Source organism: Ctenopharyngodon idella, chromosome 8 (genome assembly GCF_019924925.1).
Source record: "Ctenopharyngodon idella isolate HZGC_01 chromosome 8, HZGC01, whole genome shotgun sequence".
Classification (NCBI taxonomy): Eukaryota; Metazoa; Chordata; class Actinopteri; order Cypriniformes; family Xenocyprididae; genus Ctenopharyngodon; species Ctenopharyngodon idella.
In genome coordinates, this window is record NC_067227.1 from 3321477 (window position 1) to 3336860 (window position 15384).

A 15384-nucleotide genomic window follows, 5' to 3' on the forward strand; every position below is an offset into this window, starting at 1 on the left:
GGCAGGAGGAAAAATGGGAGGTTTTAGGGGAAATGAGATCCCTCTCGAGGGCGGGTTTAAGCACGGCTCTGCCTCCACACACACACATTGTGTTCTCATAGCGGTGTGGTGATTTGTGCAGCTGGGCTGTGTGCCAGTGCATAGGTTTCAAACTTTGAAGAAGAGAGATGTTTGTGCTTCTCACACTGGTTTGTGACATGCCTCTGTGTATGCAGAGATCCAGGTGTATACTGTACGTTGCTCTATATGTTGTGTTTCCAGTGTGTGTGAAGCTAGTGTTCCCTGTGTAGGCTATATTTTGTTCTCCGTGTGCTGTTCTGTGTTCTCTCCATATATTGCATATGTTGTGTTTTCTGCATAGGAGCTCTCTGTTTGCTGTGAGTGCTGTGTGTATATGCCATCCACATGAACAATACTTTAATGGCTAAACGAAATCAGTATTGGGTACTTTGTGTTCAAATCAAGTCGAGGTTGAGATGCATAGTGTCCATTATCACTTTATCTAGCTCTTTGAACCACAAAATGAGGGTCACTGATTCGCTCACCTCCATAATATCAGTTCACAACATGCTTGGTCAAAATGGAGGATATCAAAAATTTGCAGATTTAGTAATGTATCTTTAATTTTCCCGATAGACTATTTTCCTTTTCAAGAAATCTGCCTTTTTTGTGGAAAAACCAAAGTAATATGGGTTATTTTAATATGAATATTGATTCGCATAGCCTAATGTGAAAAAAAAAAACATTGACTATGGCAGGACATTATCCTAAAATCTCAGATTTGGAGGTTTTTAATAATGGCTGAAATCCCTTTTCACTTCTGAAATTACTTGTAGACACATGCAAAGATGTAGACAATTCAAATATTTTAAATTAATATGTGTTTTGATGTTGAATATTTTCTACATATAAGAAATATAGGCTTTTAGAGCTGCACAATTCTGGATAAATATAGAATTACTTTGAATAGAGATCATGATTCTCCCACGATTCTGAACAGATAAACGAAACAAAATAACATGTAATTTACTAGAGGTTCTGACAAAATGTTAATTGCTACAGTCTATTTAAAAATGTTAAATCAATTTGAATGAATAATTTGAAGAAAATAAAACAGTTTGAATGAATGATTCAATGACTCATAAATACTTGTTTCATTACTGGCTGAATCATGCTGTGTTTGAAATCGCTTCCTATAGCCTCATTCACTATTCCTTACATTAGTCCACTAATATAGTCCACTTGAAGGAATGAATGAAAACGAGTGAGTGAATTCAGACACTGAGTGTGCCAGAATTCAGGGCTGCTGCTTTAACAAACTGGCAGCTCCAGTAGTAAGATATACATTTTTATCTTGAACTCTCTCATGGAAACTGTATAAACCTTAATTAAACAATTTAATAATCACTTAGAAATTCATTTATACATGTATGATATTACGCTGTAGCCACATTGGACCAGCACAGTTTAGAAAATGGATGGATGAATGATTCAGCTGCAGGCGCCATCTTCTGGCGAGACACGGGAATTAATTCGGCACGTAACTCTCACAGTGCATTGTGGATATTCTCTAGCTGTTGAGCATACATCAGCACTGCGTTCCATTCGGAAGGGCTCATGCCCTAATCCCTGCAAAGGGTTTACCTTCTGGAGTGAGAGCTTCGAAGGGATGAAGGGTGTAGGGGTCAAAAACCTTTTTTTGGAACGTACTTCTGCGTCATCTTAACGAGACAATCAAGGAGGAGTAGATTGTGCAAGCTGCGCCTTTTGTTTAACATTAGTTTATTTATTTTTGGTTTATCGCACAATATTGTATATTGTATCTGTGTATTTGAAACATTTGAATGGACTGATAAAGGGAGCTGTAGTAGCTGTCACTGTAGTGTCCATCAGTTGTACCCTTTGAAATCCTTCATTCCGAAGGGCCCTTTGAAGTGGCCAGTTTTGAGCGCTTCGGTTTGGAACGACCCTTCAATATGGCGGACATGATTATTTTAACTCTGAAGTGCCCTTCGGAGGGCGATATATCCCATTTGGAACACACCGCAGTTGTACACTCGTTATTGCAGTGCATTGTGGGATTGAATGAGTGCACTCGATATTAGAGCTGCACGATTCTGGATAAAATGAGAATCATGATTTTTTGGTTTCAAATAGAGATCACGATTCTCCCAAAACTCTGAATATACGACTAAACAAAATAACATGTAATTTACTAGAGGTTCTGACAAAATAATTAATTGCTTAATTGTGAATAAATTCAATGACCCATTAAAATATACTTGTTTCATTACTGGATGAATCAGTGTTTTGAACAAATCTTTTGAATTAATGATTCAATGACAAATACATTTTTAACAGTCACTTGTCGCCACCTAGTGGCGTAAGATGTAATTGATACAACTGTTATTTGAAGCGCCAAGTTAGTTTCAAGGTGGTTTGCTCTATTTTGATCACTATCGTAGACATCAGTGTTTATATAACTTTAATTTTTTTCTCAGTACTTCTGTGATAATAGATTGCGTGGGTGTTTGAATCGAGATCGCGAACTTTTTTACGATTAATCATGCAGCTCTACTCGATATTGTCCACCCCTACAAATGGCTGTCCTATTTAAGGGTATAGGGGGTGATTTCGGACACAGCCTCAGTGTTATTAGCAAATATTTACAAATGACAAACACATGACGAATACATTTTTAACAGTCACTTGTCGCCACCTAGTGGCGTAATGATATAATTGGTACAATCGTCATTTGAAACTGCTTTCTCTAGGTCAGTGGCAGTGCAAATGCAGATTTGATTGTTCCAGTGTGATTTTGTCAAAGGTTTAATAAACAGGCAAATTTATTTCATGTATATCCCTAGGGACAATATCCTGGTCGCAGGGCCATCGCTATTGAGGGGGAGATTATCGGTGACGATTATCGGTAGCGATTTCAACTGACGGGGAACCTCGAAATGCGAAATGTAGAAAGCTCACAGCCGCAATTATTTTTGCAATAACAACCATCTATTTTTTATGCTCATTTCTACATATTTTTAGTCATTTGATTTATTTGTAAATATTGAATTAGCCGATATTAATCATTGCTACAGAGTGATAATATCACATTGCGAATCCATCTCAGTAATGAATGTTATAGGTGGCATCACATTGCATAAACAACACACTGTCATTTGTCACCAGTCAACATACAAACTAACAGCACATTTCATACTGCGGAGGGATGCTTTTCATTGGGTTGGAGCGTCCAAGCATGTAATTTGTTACAGCTGAATGTTGTTCTCAATTACTTAGAATGTCTTTGCCATCAATAATTTTGTTGTTTTGTTGTACAGATATTACATGATCAATTTGTCTAGTTTAGTATTGCCTCTTTGTCTGGGAATACCATTCTTTATTCTGATTCTCTCATCAAACTGTATGGTTTAAGGCGGGTGGAAGTTCAGATACTGTCGCTAAACATAACAGCTTTTCTCACAATGTATGTCACTTATGAATACTTCCAGTATTTCTTCATATCTAATCACAATGCATAATACAGAAACCACCACAATCCAGGTACATAATAAACACTCTGGTTACCATCGATGGTGTTCTTTAAGACTACATTTGTATCTGCTTCTTTTCTTCTTATTAAAGGGGAATTCCATATTTTTTGAACCTCAGACCCTTTGTGAAGTGGAATAGTGGAATTCCCCCTGCATGCATCTGTTGGCATAAGCGCAGTTTCTGTATTTTGTATGTAATGATGTTAACTTCTGCTTAACATCTGACTCACACTGATTCCTCACAGTTCGCACGGATCTGATATAATATGAGATCCCAAATGACATTAAATAAGTCTTTAGTCACTTCCTTTCTTTAGAAAAATTCATCATAATGACACTCAAAGGAGAATCCCTCCTGCATTTGACTCCATGTCAAGAGTGAATGTTAAGTTGGGGTATCTAAGGAGTATTTCCTCCACTCCTTGTTAGCTATATGTTGACATAAATGCTTACAAAAGCAAGGTCATGGTTTCGATACCCGAGGAGCAAACATGTAGCCAGTAGCCTATGATGAAAAAAGCCTCTGCCATCTTAATACATGTACAACGCGTCCAAACCAGACACGACACGCGACAAAAGGTTACGCGAAAACACGAATGAATCAGTGATTTGAAACAACCGGTGAATGAATGATTCAATGACTCGCTCATAATGACAATCCCTTGTTGCCAACTACTGGCGTAAGATGCAGGACACTCAGCCAAACAAATTCAAAGACCTGAACAAACTTTTTTATGATACTATATATATATATATATATATATATATATATATATATATAACGGTTAGTTCCTATCCTTGATTCTAATTGGTCAATAGCTGTGTTTTATTCACGATAAAACACGACTATGATCGCTTCTGTGTATCACTATACAACACCCTTAGCAACCACTCTTAGCAATGTAAACTGTTTGTTCTCAGCTGATATTGTTCATTAAAGCTTACTGTATTATGTAGAAGAGTATTGTGAGAAAAAGATCGAGTGAGTGAGTTTATTACCTGCATTCAGATTTAGCATTTTCCTTCAGGTCAGTCCTATGTTCATAATAAAATATCTGTTTAAATGTCTGATGTATTATCCTGTCCTTTTAACAGTTAAGGGGTTTTCCTGTGACTGACAGCGCTAGTCAAAGCATTTGTCAGTTGCGTCTTGTTCAGTGTTCACAACAATTCAGTCTTTTCAATGTAAAAGTCTTCGCTACTGACTGACACACTCATAAAGACAGTCTTTGCCGCCATCTAATGGTGAAAGAATGTAACTTCTGTTGCTGTTCGTGGTCAGGGACTATTTTTTACAGTGGAAGGAAGGCTTTTAGCATTGATACATATTTTTGGCTTTAATATTTGTATTGTGTGGTAACGGTTTTATAAAAGCAATAAGGTACTCGAGGCTAGTGCTGTATCTTGAATAATTCACGGCTGAAGGGGTTGCAGGCACTCCGCTTTGCATACAGCACAGCCTCTCGTACCTTATTGCTTACATATAGGCCTATATATAATAGTAGAATAAGGAATAAGTAAAACCTGCTGATCATTACTTTCTGTGTGTCTGTCCTCAGTTTAATATATAGTTTATATTAAAACAAGTAACAAGTGAAGGGCTTGAATTCTCGGAAAATAGTGGTCATAATGTGAATACAAGTTCTTGAAAACATTTTATCATGATTTCAATGCGTCACAGAAATGTCACTGACTTTATGTGGAAAGACACTGATTGTAAACTATTTGTGTTTTCTGTGACTTCCCACATTGAGTCAGTGTTTGGACAATAACCAAACTTGAAATAAACTGTTGTTTTTTGTGATTATAGTCAAGTATGTATATCCTGTTTTATATGTGTCAAAGGGGAAAGCAAGGGAATGATCTTTATCCCCCCTCTGAAAGATTGTTATGCAAATCCACCGAGAATGTGCACCTCAAGATTTGATTTAAGTTTCATCTTAATCTTTCAGGTGGAAATGTCATTTCTAGAAAGCTCTGTTAGTCTGCGGCCGATAGATTGTGGAAGGACTGCAACATTTCTGAGATTAAAACCATCTTTGTGTCACATATCAAATTTCATTATGCAAATCCCCCACTGGAAACACGACTGGGAATTCTTTAGAAAGTTTAATCAATTTTTGTATGTACACAATCCTGAACATAATCTTAAAAGAATCACTCCTAGATGTCAAAAGGGATTTATAATGTTTGGAAGAGAAACATTGCAGTTTTGTGCGCTGTCCTGTCCTGCCCTGACCATCAGGAATGCCCCCCTGAACCCTCTAGGCATACTGTTGCAAGACTGGAAATGAAACAATGGCACCATTATATCATATCCTTTCAATTTAGTTAAGAAGAACATGATGGAAAACCAGGACAGGTGGTTTTAATAGTAGCATGCCTACGGGAATTTGTGGACTGAAAACAAGAGATGGAAGGAACAGGGAATATGGAAGACATGAATGCAGGGATGAAGCTGTAGCATTTCTGTAGCTCACACACACACTTCTATCTGAACATCTCTTACCATTCAATACTTAAACTCTTGACCCTTGAGCCAGTAGACAGACATCTAACAACCAGAATACCCTAGCAACCACCTAGGATTTACCCAGATTCATTTGTAACACGAATGTATGAGGCTTCCGATCCGCTTCTACTTATTTTAGCTGTACTGTACAAAAACAGTTTTTGCTGCTCGATATTGCAAACTGGTATTTGTTATCATATTTATATTATCCTAATCATAAACATACTGTTTTGTAGTGCATATAGTTTTACCATTTGGTGCACTTTGTTATTCTTATAGTTACAGTATTTCACAGAAGTGAGTACACCCCTCACATTTTTGTAAATATTTTATTATACCTTTTCATGTGACAACACTGAAGAAATGACACTTTGCTACAATGTAGTAGTGTAGTAGTGAGTGTACAGCTTGTATAACAGTGTAAATTTGCTGTCCCCTCAAAATAACTCAACACACAGCCATTAATGTCTAAACCGCTGGCCACAAAAGTGAGTACACCCCTAAGTGAAAATGTCCAAATTGGGCCCAATTAGCCATTTTCTCTCCCCGGTGTCATTTGACATATTAGTGTTACAAGGTCTCAGGTGTGAATGGGGAGCAGGTGTGTTAAATTTGGTGTTATCACTCTCACTCTCATACTAGTCACTGGAAGTTCAACATGGCACCTCATGGCAAAGAATTGTTGCTCTACATAAAGATGGCGTAGGCTATAAGAAGATTGCCAAGACCCTGAAACTGAGCTGCAGCACGGCGACCAAGACCATACAGCGGTTTAACAGGACAGGTTCCACTCAGAACAGGCCTCGCCATGGTCGACCAAAGAAGTTGAGTGCACGTGCTCAGTGTCATATACAGAGGTTGTGTTTGGGAAATAGACGTATGAGTGCTGCCAGCATTGCTGCAGAGGTTGAAGGGGTGGGGGGGGTCAGCCTGTCAGTGCTCAGACCATACGCCGCACACTGCATCAAATTGGTCTGCATGGCTGTTGTCCCAGAAGGAAGCCTCTTCTAAAGATGATGCACAAGAAAGACCGCAAACAGTTTGCTGAAGACAAGCAGACTAAAGACATGGATTACTGGAATCATGTCCTGTGGTCTGATGAGACCAAGATAAACTTATTTTTATTTTAAGCATGTGTGGCGGCAAACAGGTGAAGAGTACAAAGACAAGTGTGTCTTGCCTACAGTCAAGCATGGTGGTGGGAGTGTCATGGTCTGGGGCTGCATGAGTGCTGCCGGCACTGGGGAGCTACAGTTCATTGAGGGAACCATGAATGCCAACATGTACTGTGACATACTGAAGCAGAGCATGATCCCCTCCCTTCGGAGACCTGGCCACAGGGAAGTATTCCAACATGATAACGACCCCAAACACACCTCTAAGATGACCACTGCCTTGCTAAAGAAGCTGAGGGTACCTTAAACCCTATTGAGCATCTGTGGGGCATCCTCAAACGGAAGGTGGAGGAGCGCAAGGTCTCTAACATCCACCAGCTCCATGATGTTGTCATGGAGGAGTGGAAGAGGACTCCAGTGGCAACCTGTGCAGCTCTGGTGAACTCCATGCCCAAGAGGGTTAAGGCAGTGCTGGAAAATAATGGTGGCCACACAAAATATTGACACTTTGGGCCCAATTTGGACATTTTCACTTAGCGGTGTACTCTCTTTTGTGTCCAGCTGTTTAGACATTAATGGCTGTGTGTTGAGTTATTTTGAGGGGACAGCAAATTTACACTGTTATACAAGCTGTACACTCACTACTTTACATTGTAGAAAAGTATAATTTCTTCAGTGTTGTCACATGAAAAGATATAATAAAATATTTACAAAAATGTGAGGGGTGTACTCACTTCTGTGAGATACTGTATTTACACTAAGAAAAAAATCTGTAGAAAAACAAAAAGGTGGTCATTTTATTCCAGGACATTACCCATTAAATTTACAGACATTTCCTTTAACCCTAAAACACAACACAATGCAATGCATGACTCATAATACAGGTACACTGGCGTGAAAAATTCCTTCAAATTAACACAGAACATTGGACCCTTTGTACAGATTTTTCTTATAGTGTACCCAGGACCTAAAATTTGGCCTCGCCAAGTGCCAAAATGTGAATAGAAATCGGTGTTGACGAGTATATGAATATCAATCGTCAAACATTTTATGAATTCTAACAATGCACTGTTGTGAGAACATGAACGTGAACGTGAACGACTCTCGGGACAGTGATGCATCGTCACGAAATTAGCCATTTAAATGTTCAAGAGCAAGAAGATGCGAAAGGGAACTCACTCCATTACTTGCGCGCTGTTTGGGAAGTTTAAACATCCGAAGCGCGCATCCAGAAAACCGTGTCTCAGGCAGTGCTCGAATACTAAATTGAGCTCTTTTTCACGTTTTCTTGCAATTAAACAGACAAATTCACACAAAATTGTCAAAAAATGCCTGTCTCGATGAGTATCCTAGTAAACATAGTCGGTTATGTCTTAAGTGAACATAAACAATAGAGAAAGAAAATGCATGTGTACAGTATCAGTATATTGAATCCGTACATTAGTTCTTAAAGGGGTGGTTGATTATGATTTCACTTTTTTAACTTTAGTTAGTGTGTAATGTTGCTGTTTGAGCATAAACAACATCTGCAAAGTTACAATGTTCAAAGTTCAATGCAAAGGGAGATATTTTCTTTTACAGAAATCACTTTTTAAGGACTACAACAAACGGCTGGTAGGGACTACAACGAGCTTCTTCCTGGGTTAGTGACATCACTAACCCTAACATGTACATAAACCCCGCCCCCGAGAACACACAACAAAGGGGCTGAGGCCATGTTGGTCTGCTTTAGAGAAGAGGAAGAGCTGTTGTAGTAGAGTGTTGTTACCACGCCGTCATTTTACGCTGAACTGCTTCACAAACGAGGGTCAGATCATGTGAGATTCTCCAGCTTTGTTAAAGGGACACACACAAAAACGGCGTGTTTTTGCTCACACCCAAATAGGGGCAAATTTGACAAGCTATAATAAATGATCTGTGGGGTATTTTGAGCTGAAACTTCACAAACACCAGAGAATTATATCACATCTTGTAAAAGGGGCACTACAGGTCCCCTTTAAAGTGACAGCAACCTAATACTGTTAGACCAACCAGAAAAACACTGTTTATTTAATTTGTATCTTAGTTCTATTGTATTTATTCATGCTAGTGCATGTTATTTGATTATTTGTTCTTATTTTATTACTGACTGTTAACTTGTTTTACTAATAATGTTTATATGTATATTAGTTAGGCTAGTAATTTTAGCTGTGGTATTGACATTGGAATAGAGAATTGTGACTTTTAATTTAGGTGTCATAACTGCCTGTTTTTCATGGTTGGTAAAAGTCACTGACCATTGTGGCAGGTGTGGCAAAAAAGTTATTTTTAGGCCCCTATAGTGTCTAATGAATCGGAAGTCCTGCACACAAAATAGCTTACTTCTGCAATGACAAACATTTTGATAACCTCTGCCCTATGAACCTCCTAAACACCCCAGCAACTAACTAGGAACACCCTCATGTAATCAGTTTGAGTGCTTCACAATCATCTCATGTAATTTCTTCTTCTAAATACATGATGTTTTGAGGACACAAATCGCTGCATTAATCAGCGTCTATTATTCGGTTTCAAGCTTTTCAGCCTCCACTGGTTTCCCTCATAAGGGCAATAAACGCAATCAGCAATCAAAACAATTGTGACTTAATCAGGCAGACACATTATTATCCCTGTTGGCATAATGATAACAGTTATTTGAAGGACAGCCTTATGCTGTCATGAGGAAAACCATGCAAAAAAGCATTGGATGATTGATGCATGATTAATCTAAAAAATCAATTAAAAAACTCTCACATCATCTTTTAAACGTTTTGAGTTTATTATCTTTTTTGACAGTTTAGTGATCCATTTCTCTCAGGCTCTTTATGGCTGTAAGGAATTAAAGCTCAGGCTTTGCTGGGGTTTTGTGCAAAACATTTTAACAACAAACTATTTTTTGCAAAATCAACTGAATCAAATATTCTGTACTGGCAAAACATCTTTTTTTCTTCTGTTTTGGAGAAGAACCTGTTATATCTAAGAACAATAACAGTGATTGTGAATTTTTCCAACAAATCAGTATGTTCACATAAATATTTTGAATTGGTGTATGGAAAAATATATTAAAACGGGGAAAAAACAAATAAAAAATAGAAAATTGCCCATGACACTGCACAGCCAAAGTGCCACAGAAAAAGGAAAATAATACAAATAGACAAATGCATAAGTGTAAAATCAAGTCTTCGGTCCATGTGTGCAAGACAGTGTCTATAGAGGGCGCTCTTGCAGGTTGTAAGGCAAATCACCAGTCTGTAAATCTTTAAACCGGGTTTAAATCCATTTGATTCCTCTGGGTTCATCTGTTTGTGCTGTTGGATTTCAGTGATGGCCATTTCAGCTTCACATATCATCCGTTTCTGGTCACTGCAAGATAAAATATTGATTGAACACGACCATAACATACAATGCAGTTCTCTAGATGAGTGGTGTTCCAAAAGTGCTTATATTTCTTATAATGGCAATGGATTGTTTATTTAACCCTCTCGTGCTGTTTGCGTGGCAGTCAAAAATGGCTGATTTTTTTTTTAGGGTTTCAAGCGCGTAGCGCTGAGACCCTATTGTAACTGTTAAATTTTCCAAGGATCAGCATTCTCCCCTAAAAGTAATTGGGCAGACCAAACCGTAAGTCGTAGAGACTTGAAACTTTGAGGACTGGCAGTACTCTTACCGTCTACAACATCACCAAGGCTCACCCTGATCGGCCTGACGGGGGCGCTACAGCGGTCAAAAGCACAAAATGGCTCATAACTCCTGAACCGTTAGGCCCAGGTTCAAGTGTCTTATATCGTTGGAATCCTTGACTCAAGGTGGACAAGATGCATGTATTAATATCGGGTATTTTGGGTTTTCTTGGTGCAAGGGGGCATGATAGTCTATGAGGACATTGGCGTATCTCAAAAAATATGGCCGCCATCGGCCAATGAAGTTTGAGCACCTATTAGACAAGGTTAACGGAGGCCAACCGGAACGAAACTCAGTGGGCATGTTCGACTCATGGTCCTAGAGGTCTGTAAGAATTTTGAAAGAAATCGGCCACTAGTTGGCGCTAACGAGTTTTACGCCTCAGTAATCACGTGGTGTTTCACAGATTCACACAATATGCATATCATTTTAAAGGGTTAGTTCACCCAAAAATGAAAATTCTGTCATTTATTACTCATGCTCAGGCCGTTCCAGACCCGTAAGACCTTTGTTAATCTTCGGAACGCAAATTGAGATATTTTTGTTTAAATCCGATGGCTCCGTGAGGCCTCCATAGGGAGCAATGACATTTCCTCTCTCAAGAACCATAAAGGTACTAAAAACATATTTAAATCAGTTCATGTGAGTACAGTGGTTCAATATTAATATTATAAAGCGACGAGAATATTTTTGGTGCACCAAAAAAAAACAAAAAAAACAAACAAATTATTTAGTGATGGCCGATTTCAAAACACTGCTTCAGGAAGATTCGGAGCGTAATGAATCAGCCTGTACTCACATGAACTGATTTAAATATGTTTTTAGTACCTTTATGGATCTTGAGAGAGGAAATGTCATTGCTTGCTATGTGGGCCTCAAGGAGCCATCGGATTTAAACAAAAATATCTTAATTTGTGTTCCGAAAATCAACGAAGGTCTTACGGGTGTAAAACGGCACGAGGGTGAGTAATTAATGACAGAATTTTCATTTTTGGGTGAACTAACCCTTTAAAAACGTATGTTTTAATGGTTTTGGCTGAAAATATATATAACTCTGGGTGTGGTTGACTTATTTTTCACGGGACTTATGTCTTTAGTCTCCTGAAACCTTGCCGAGTCCATCGATACCAGACTTGCCAGGTTTTGCCTTATGGTTTGTGCAACGTTGTGATTTAGCGCTTAAAAAACTTTTGCGAATATCTTCGAAACCGTTAGTCCGATCGAGAGGAAACCACTGTAGGAAACACGGAACCTAAGTTGGTTTACAAAAATGTAAATGCCCTAATGTCAAAATTTAGATAGGAAGTGGCAAAAAAAATCCAATCAAAGTCTCTCATGTGTCATTTTTTATGCTCTCATATACATAAGTGTCAAAACGACTTCAAAACTAAATGAGATATTTTCACCAAAATTAACACGTATATGTAAGGGCACACTCTGAGGACACTCAAAAAATGGTGGAGATCGGGCAATAGGTGGCGCTCTAACTGTCAAAAAACCTTTAAAAACCATGTTTTTCCTTACTAAATTGCCTGTATTGGCTGTAAATGGTATTTCCATCTATGATCCAAGTGCTTACATGCTATAATAAAATATAAATATAATACCTTTTTACGCATGTGCTTAAAGGCCTTAAAGTGCTTGAACCCCGATGATTGCTGCTCGCAGCTATATTTTATTTATTTTTTTATTTCAATGAAATAAATGTACTATATTTTAGTTAGATAATGTTTTAATAATTTATATTTTTAGTGGATTTTATGGTACTAAATTATATTTATGGAATAGTTATGATCCATTTATTACCTGTTAACCACTTTTTAAGCATAGACCTGAAAATTAAATTTCCAACTTAAACTGTCTTGCTTTGGAGCACAGACTTAAGTTGGTTTTTTTAAAGACGACACTTGGCAAATTATTGCTGAAGTGAAAAAAAAGTGTAACTCAAAAAAAGTTTATTATTATGAAAAATGCACAAAAATACTATTTTAAAATTTTATATGAAATTTACATTTTCCAAAATGTTTTACTCAAAAACTGTGACAAAATCAAAGCCATAAATCTACAGAAGTTGTTTTCTAAATTTGAAGTTGCAATCTCAAACAATGAGCTTTCAGTAAGATTTTGTTTGGGCGCAGTACCAAACGTTTCCACTAGTAGAAATTCATCTCCCATTAATTTCCAATGCGCTCATTTGTGACAGTTAGGAGTACAAGTGTGACTATTTTTTTCAGGACCATTTAACCTTTTCGAATCATGTCCATGATTTTTTTTTTTACCAATTTCGTACCATTCTGATTAAGTAAAAAAAAAAAAAAAATTAAATTAAATAAAAAAAAAAGGTAACATTTTTCAATCAAAAATGACCGAACAGCACCAGAGGGTTAATACATGCCTACTTAAATTTTAGACAGTGTTTTTACTTTGTTTTTCACTCTGCCAACAAAAAGTTTCAAGTAAAGCCAATGCAATCAACTTTTGCACATCTCAGAGAAACTCACAGTAATGGCGATTCATTTTCAAATGAATCTGTTTTTCGATCAAATCTGTTGAGTGAATGATTCAATGATTGTTCACTAAAAACAGGATTATTTTTATTCAAATGACTCATAAAGATAGTCAGTTGTCACCACCTACTGGTGTAACGATGCAACTTGCAGAAAGAGTAACTTGAAAATAATTCACCACCACTTATGTTTTTAAAAATCTCGTATGATCACCAAGGCTGCATTTATTTGATCATAATACAGTAAAAATAAGAATATTGTGAAATAGTATTACAATTTAAAATAATTATTAGAATATATTTTAAAATGTAATTTATTCCTGTGATCAAAGCTGAATTTTCAGCATCATTACTCCAGTCTTCAGTGTCACATGATCCTTCAGAAATCATTCTGATATGATGATTTGCTGCTCAAGAAACATTTCTTATTATCAGTGTTGAAAACAGTTGTGCTGTTTAATATTTTTGTGGAAAACATGAAACATTTATTTCCAGGATGAACAGAAAGTTCAAAAGAATCTTTGTAACATTATAAATGTCTTTACTGTCACTTTTGATCAATTTAATGAATCTTTGCTGAATAAAAGTATTTATTTCTTTATATATATATATATATATATATATATATATATATATATAATCACTGACACACAAACCTTTGCATTCTTAGTCATGTGATGTTTCTTAAATACGCAGTGAAACATATCTACAAGTAACATTGTGGTCAGACACAATTAGTCAATAGTATTTTCTTATGAATCATAATATTCTTCAATGAACTAAATAATTACTAATACCTAAGTGATCCAGAGCAAAAGCGACAAGCATATAATTATGCTCTTCAGAGTGATTAAGCAAATAATTACACTTCATCTCTCCGCATGATCAATGAGACGGTTACTACAGCAACGCTAATTGCTCACACTGCACAGCACTAAAGCTGCTGATCGAACTGTGGGCTGCGAGTAAACATTATTTAACACAACAAGTAAAAAAAAACCTAAACGGACTAATCAATGTTAATGAAAATCCTGAATGACTCTGATGAGCTGCTCTTCTAATTTGAGATAAAGCAAAAGAAAGCCTAAAGCCAACTGTTCTGGTACTTCAAGCAAATAAAGTGAAAGAACAGACAGCAGTATTTAGGCGTGTAAGCTGCGGGTCACACACCTGGTGCTCAGGTGCGCTGTGAGAGGGCGCTGTCGCCCCCGTGTGGCTGAGAGCGGGAATTCTGCTGGGCTGCCCTCGCAACGTCACTGTGATGGTGGTAGGAGCTTTCAGCCCTGCAGACGACACACACATTACAGACATCGCAAACTTTAAAAAAAATTATTTGAAGACAAGAAATATGTTTGCCTTTTCTTTTCCTGAAATATTATAATTACAGGTTGCTTGGAAACGTATGTAAGATAATTTAAATGAAAATCATTAGGTGATGTAGGCCTAGCTGTTATACATGCAAACATGTTATTCTCTACTTGCTTATTAATTAGAATTAAATACAGCCTGTTATGTTTTGTCCATAATTTATAATGTGATAAATCAGATTTACCATGATAGCCTATTAATAAATGAATGTAGGCCCTGCAGGTGAATGCAACGGTCCCAGAATCATAGATTTTTATTTACTTTCTATATTAAGCCTACAAATAATCAAAAGCACAATTACTGATAACAGCATTAATATTTCTGTTTATTTAAATAGATGCATTTCATAGTTCATTTGCACTTTTATCCTGAGTCGCGACTCTGAACCCAATCTGATGAGAAAAGGTTAGTATTTTACGATTTTTAAAAGAAAAAAAAGTAGGGCAGGTTGGGGTAAGATGCCCTCCGGAGCAAGATGAACCCCCCAACCACCTTCATTTTTTTGTCTCCCACTCAGCACTTTTGATCAATGATTACACAATTTTTAATTTTGTCATTTCATCTGAATATCAACATTTGTGAGATTTAGTCAGTTGAAACAGTTTTGAGGTTAATTGATCAAATTTTGTT

The 15384-nt window shown here is 37.1% G+C and overlaps 1 protein-coding gene across 3 annotated transcripts in view; it reads right to left on the reverse strand.

Annotated features, from left to right (window-relative positions):
- Nucleotides 1-9956: 9956 nt before the first annotated feature.
- The window catches only part of kansl3 (KAT8 regulatory NSL complex subunit 3), a 30222-nt gene continuing 24794 nt past the window's right edge, over nt 9957-15384 (reverse strand). For all 3 annotated transcript variants that reach the window (XM_051902543.1, XM_051902544.1, XM_051902545.1), the window contains 2 exons: nt 14557-14669; nt 9957-10562 (listed from right to left, as the gene is read on the reverse strand). In XM_051902543.1, the coding sequence (XP_051758503.1) occupies nt 10560-10562; nt 14557-14669 (116 nt within the window). In that variant the 3' untranslated portion in view covers nt 9957-10559. The remainder of the gene's footprint in view (nt 10563-14556; nt 14670-15384) is intronic.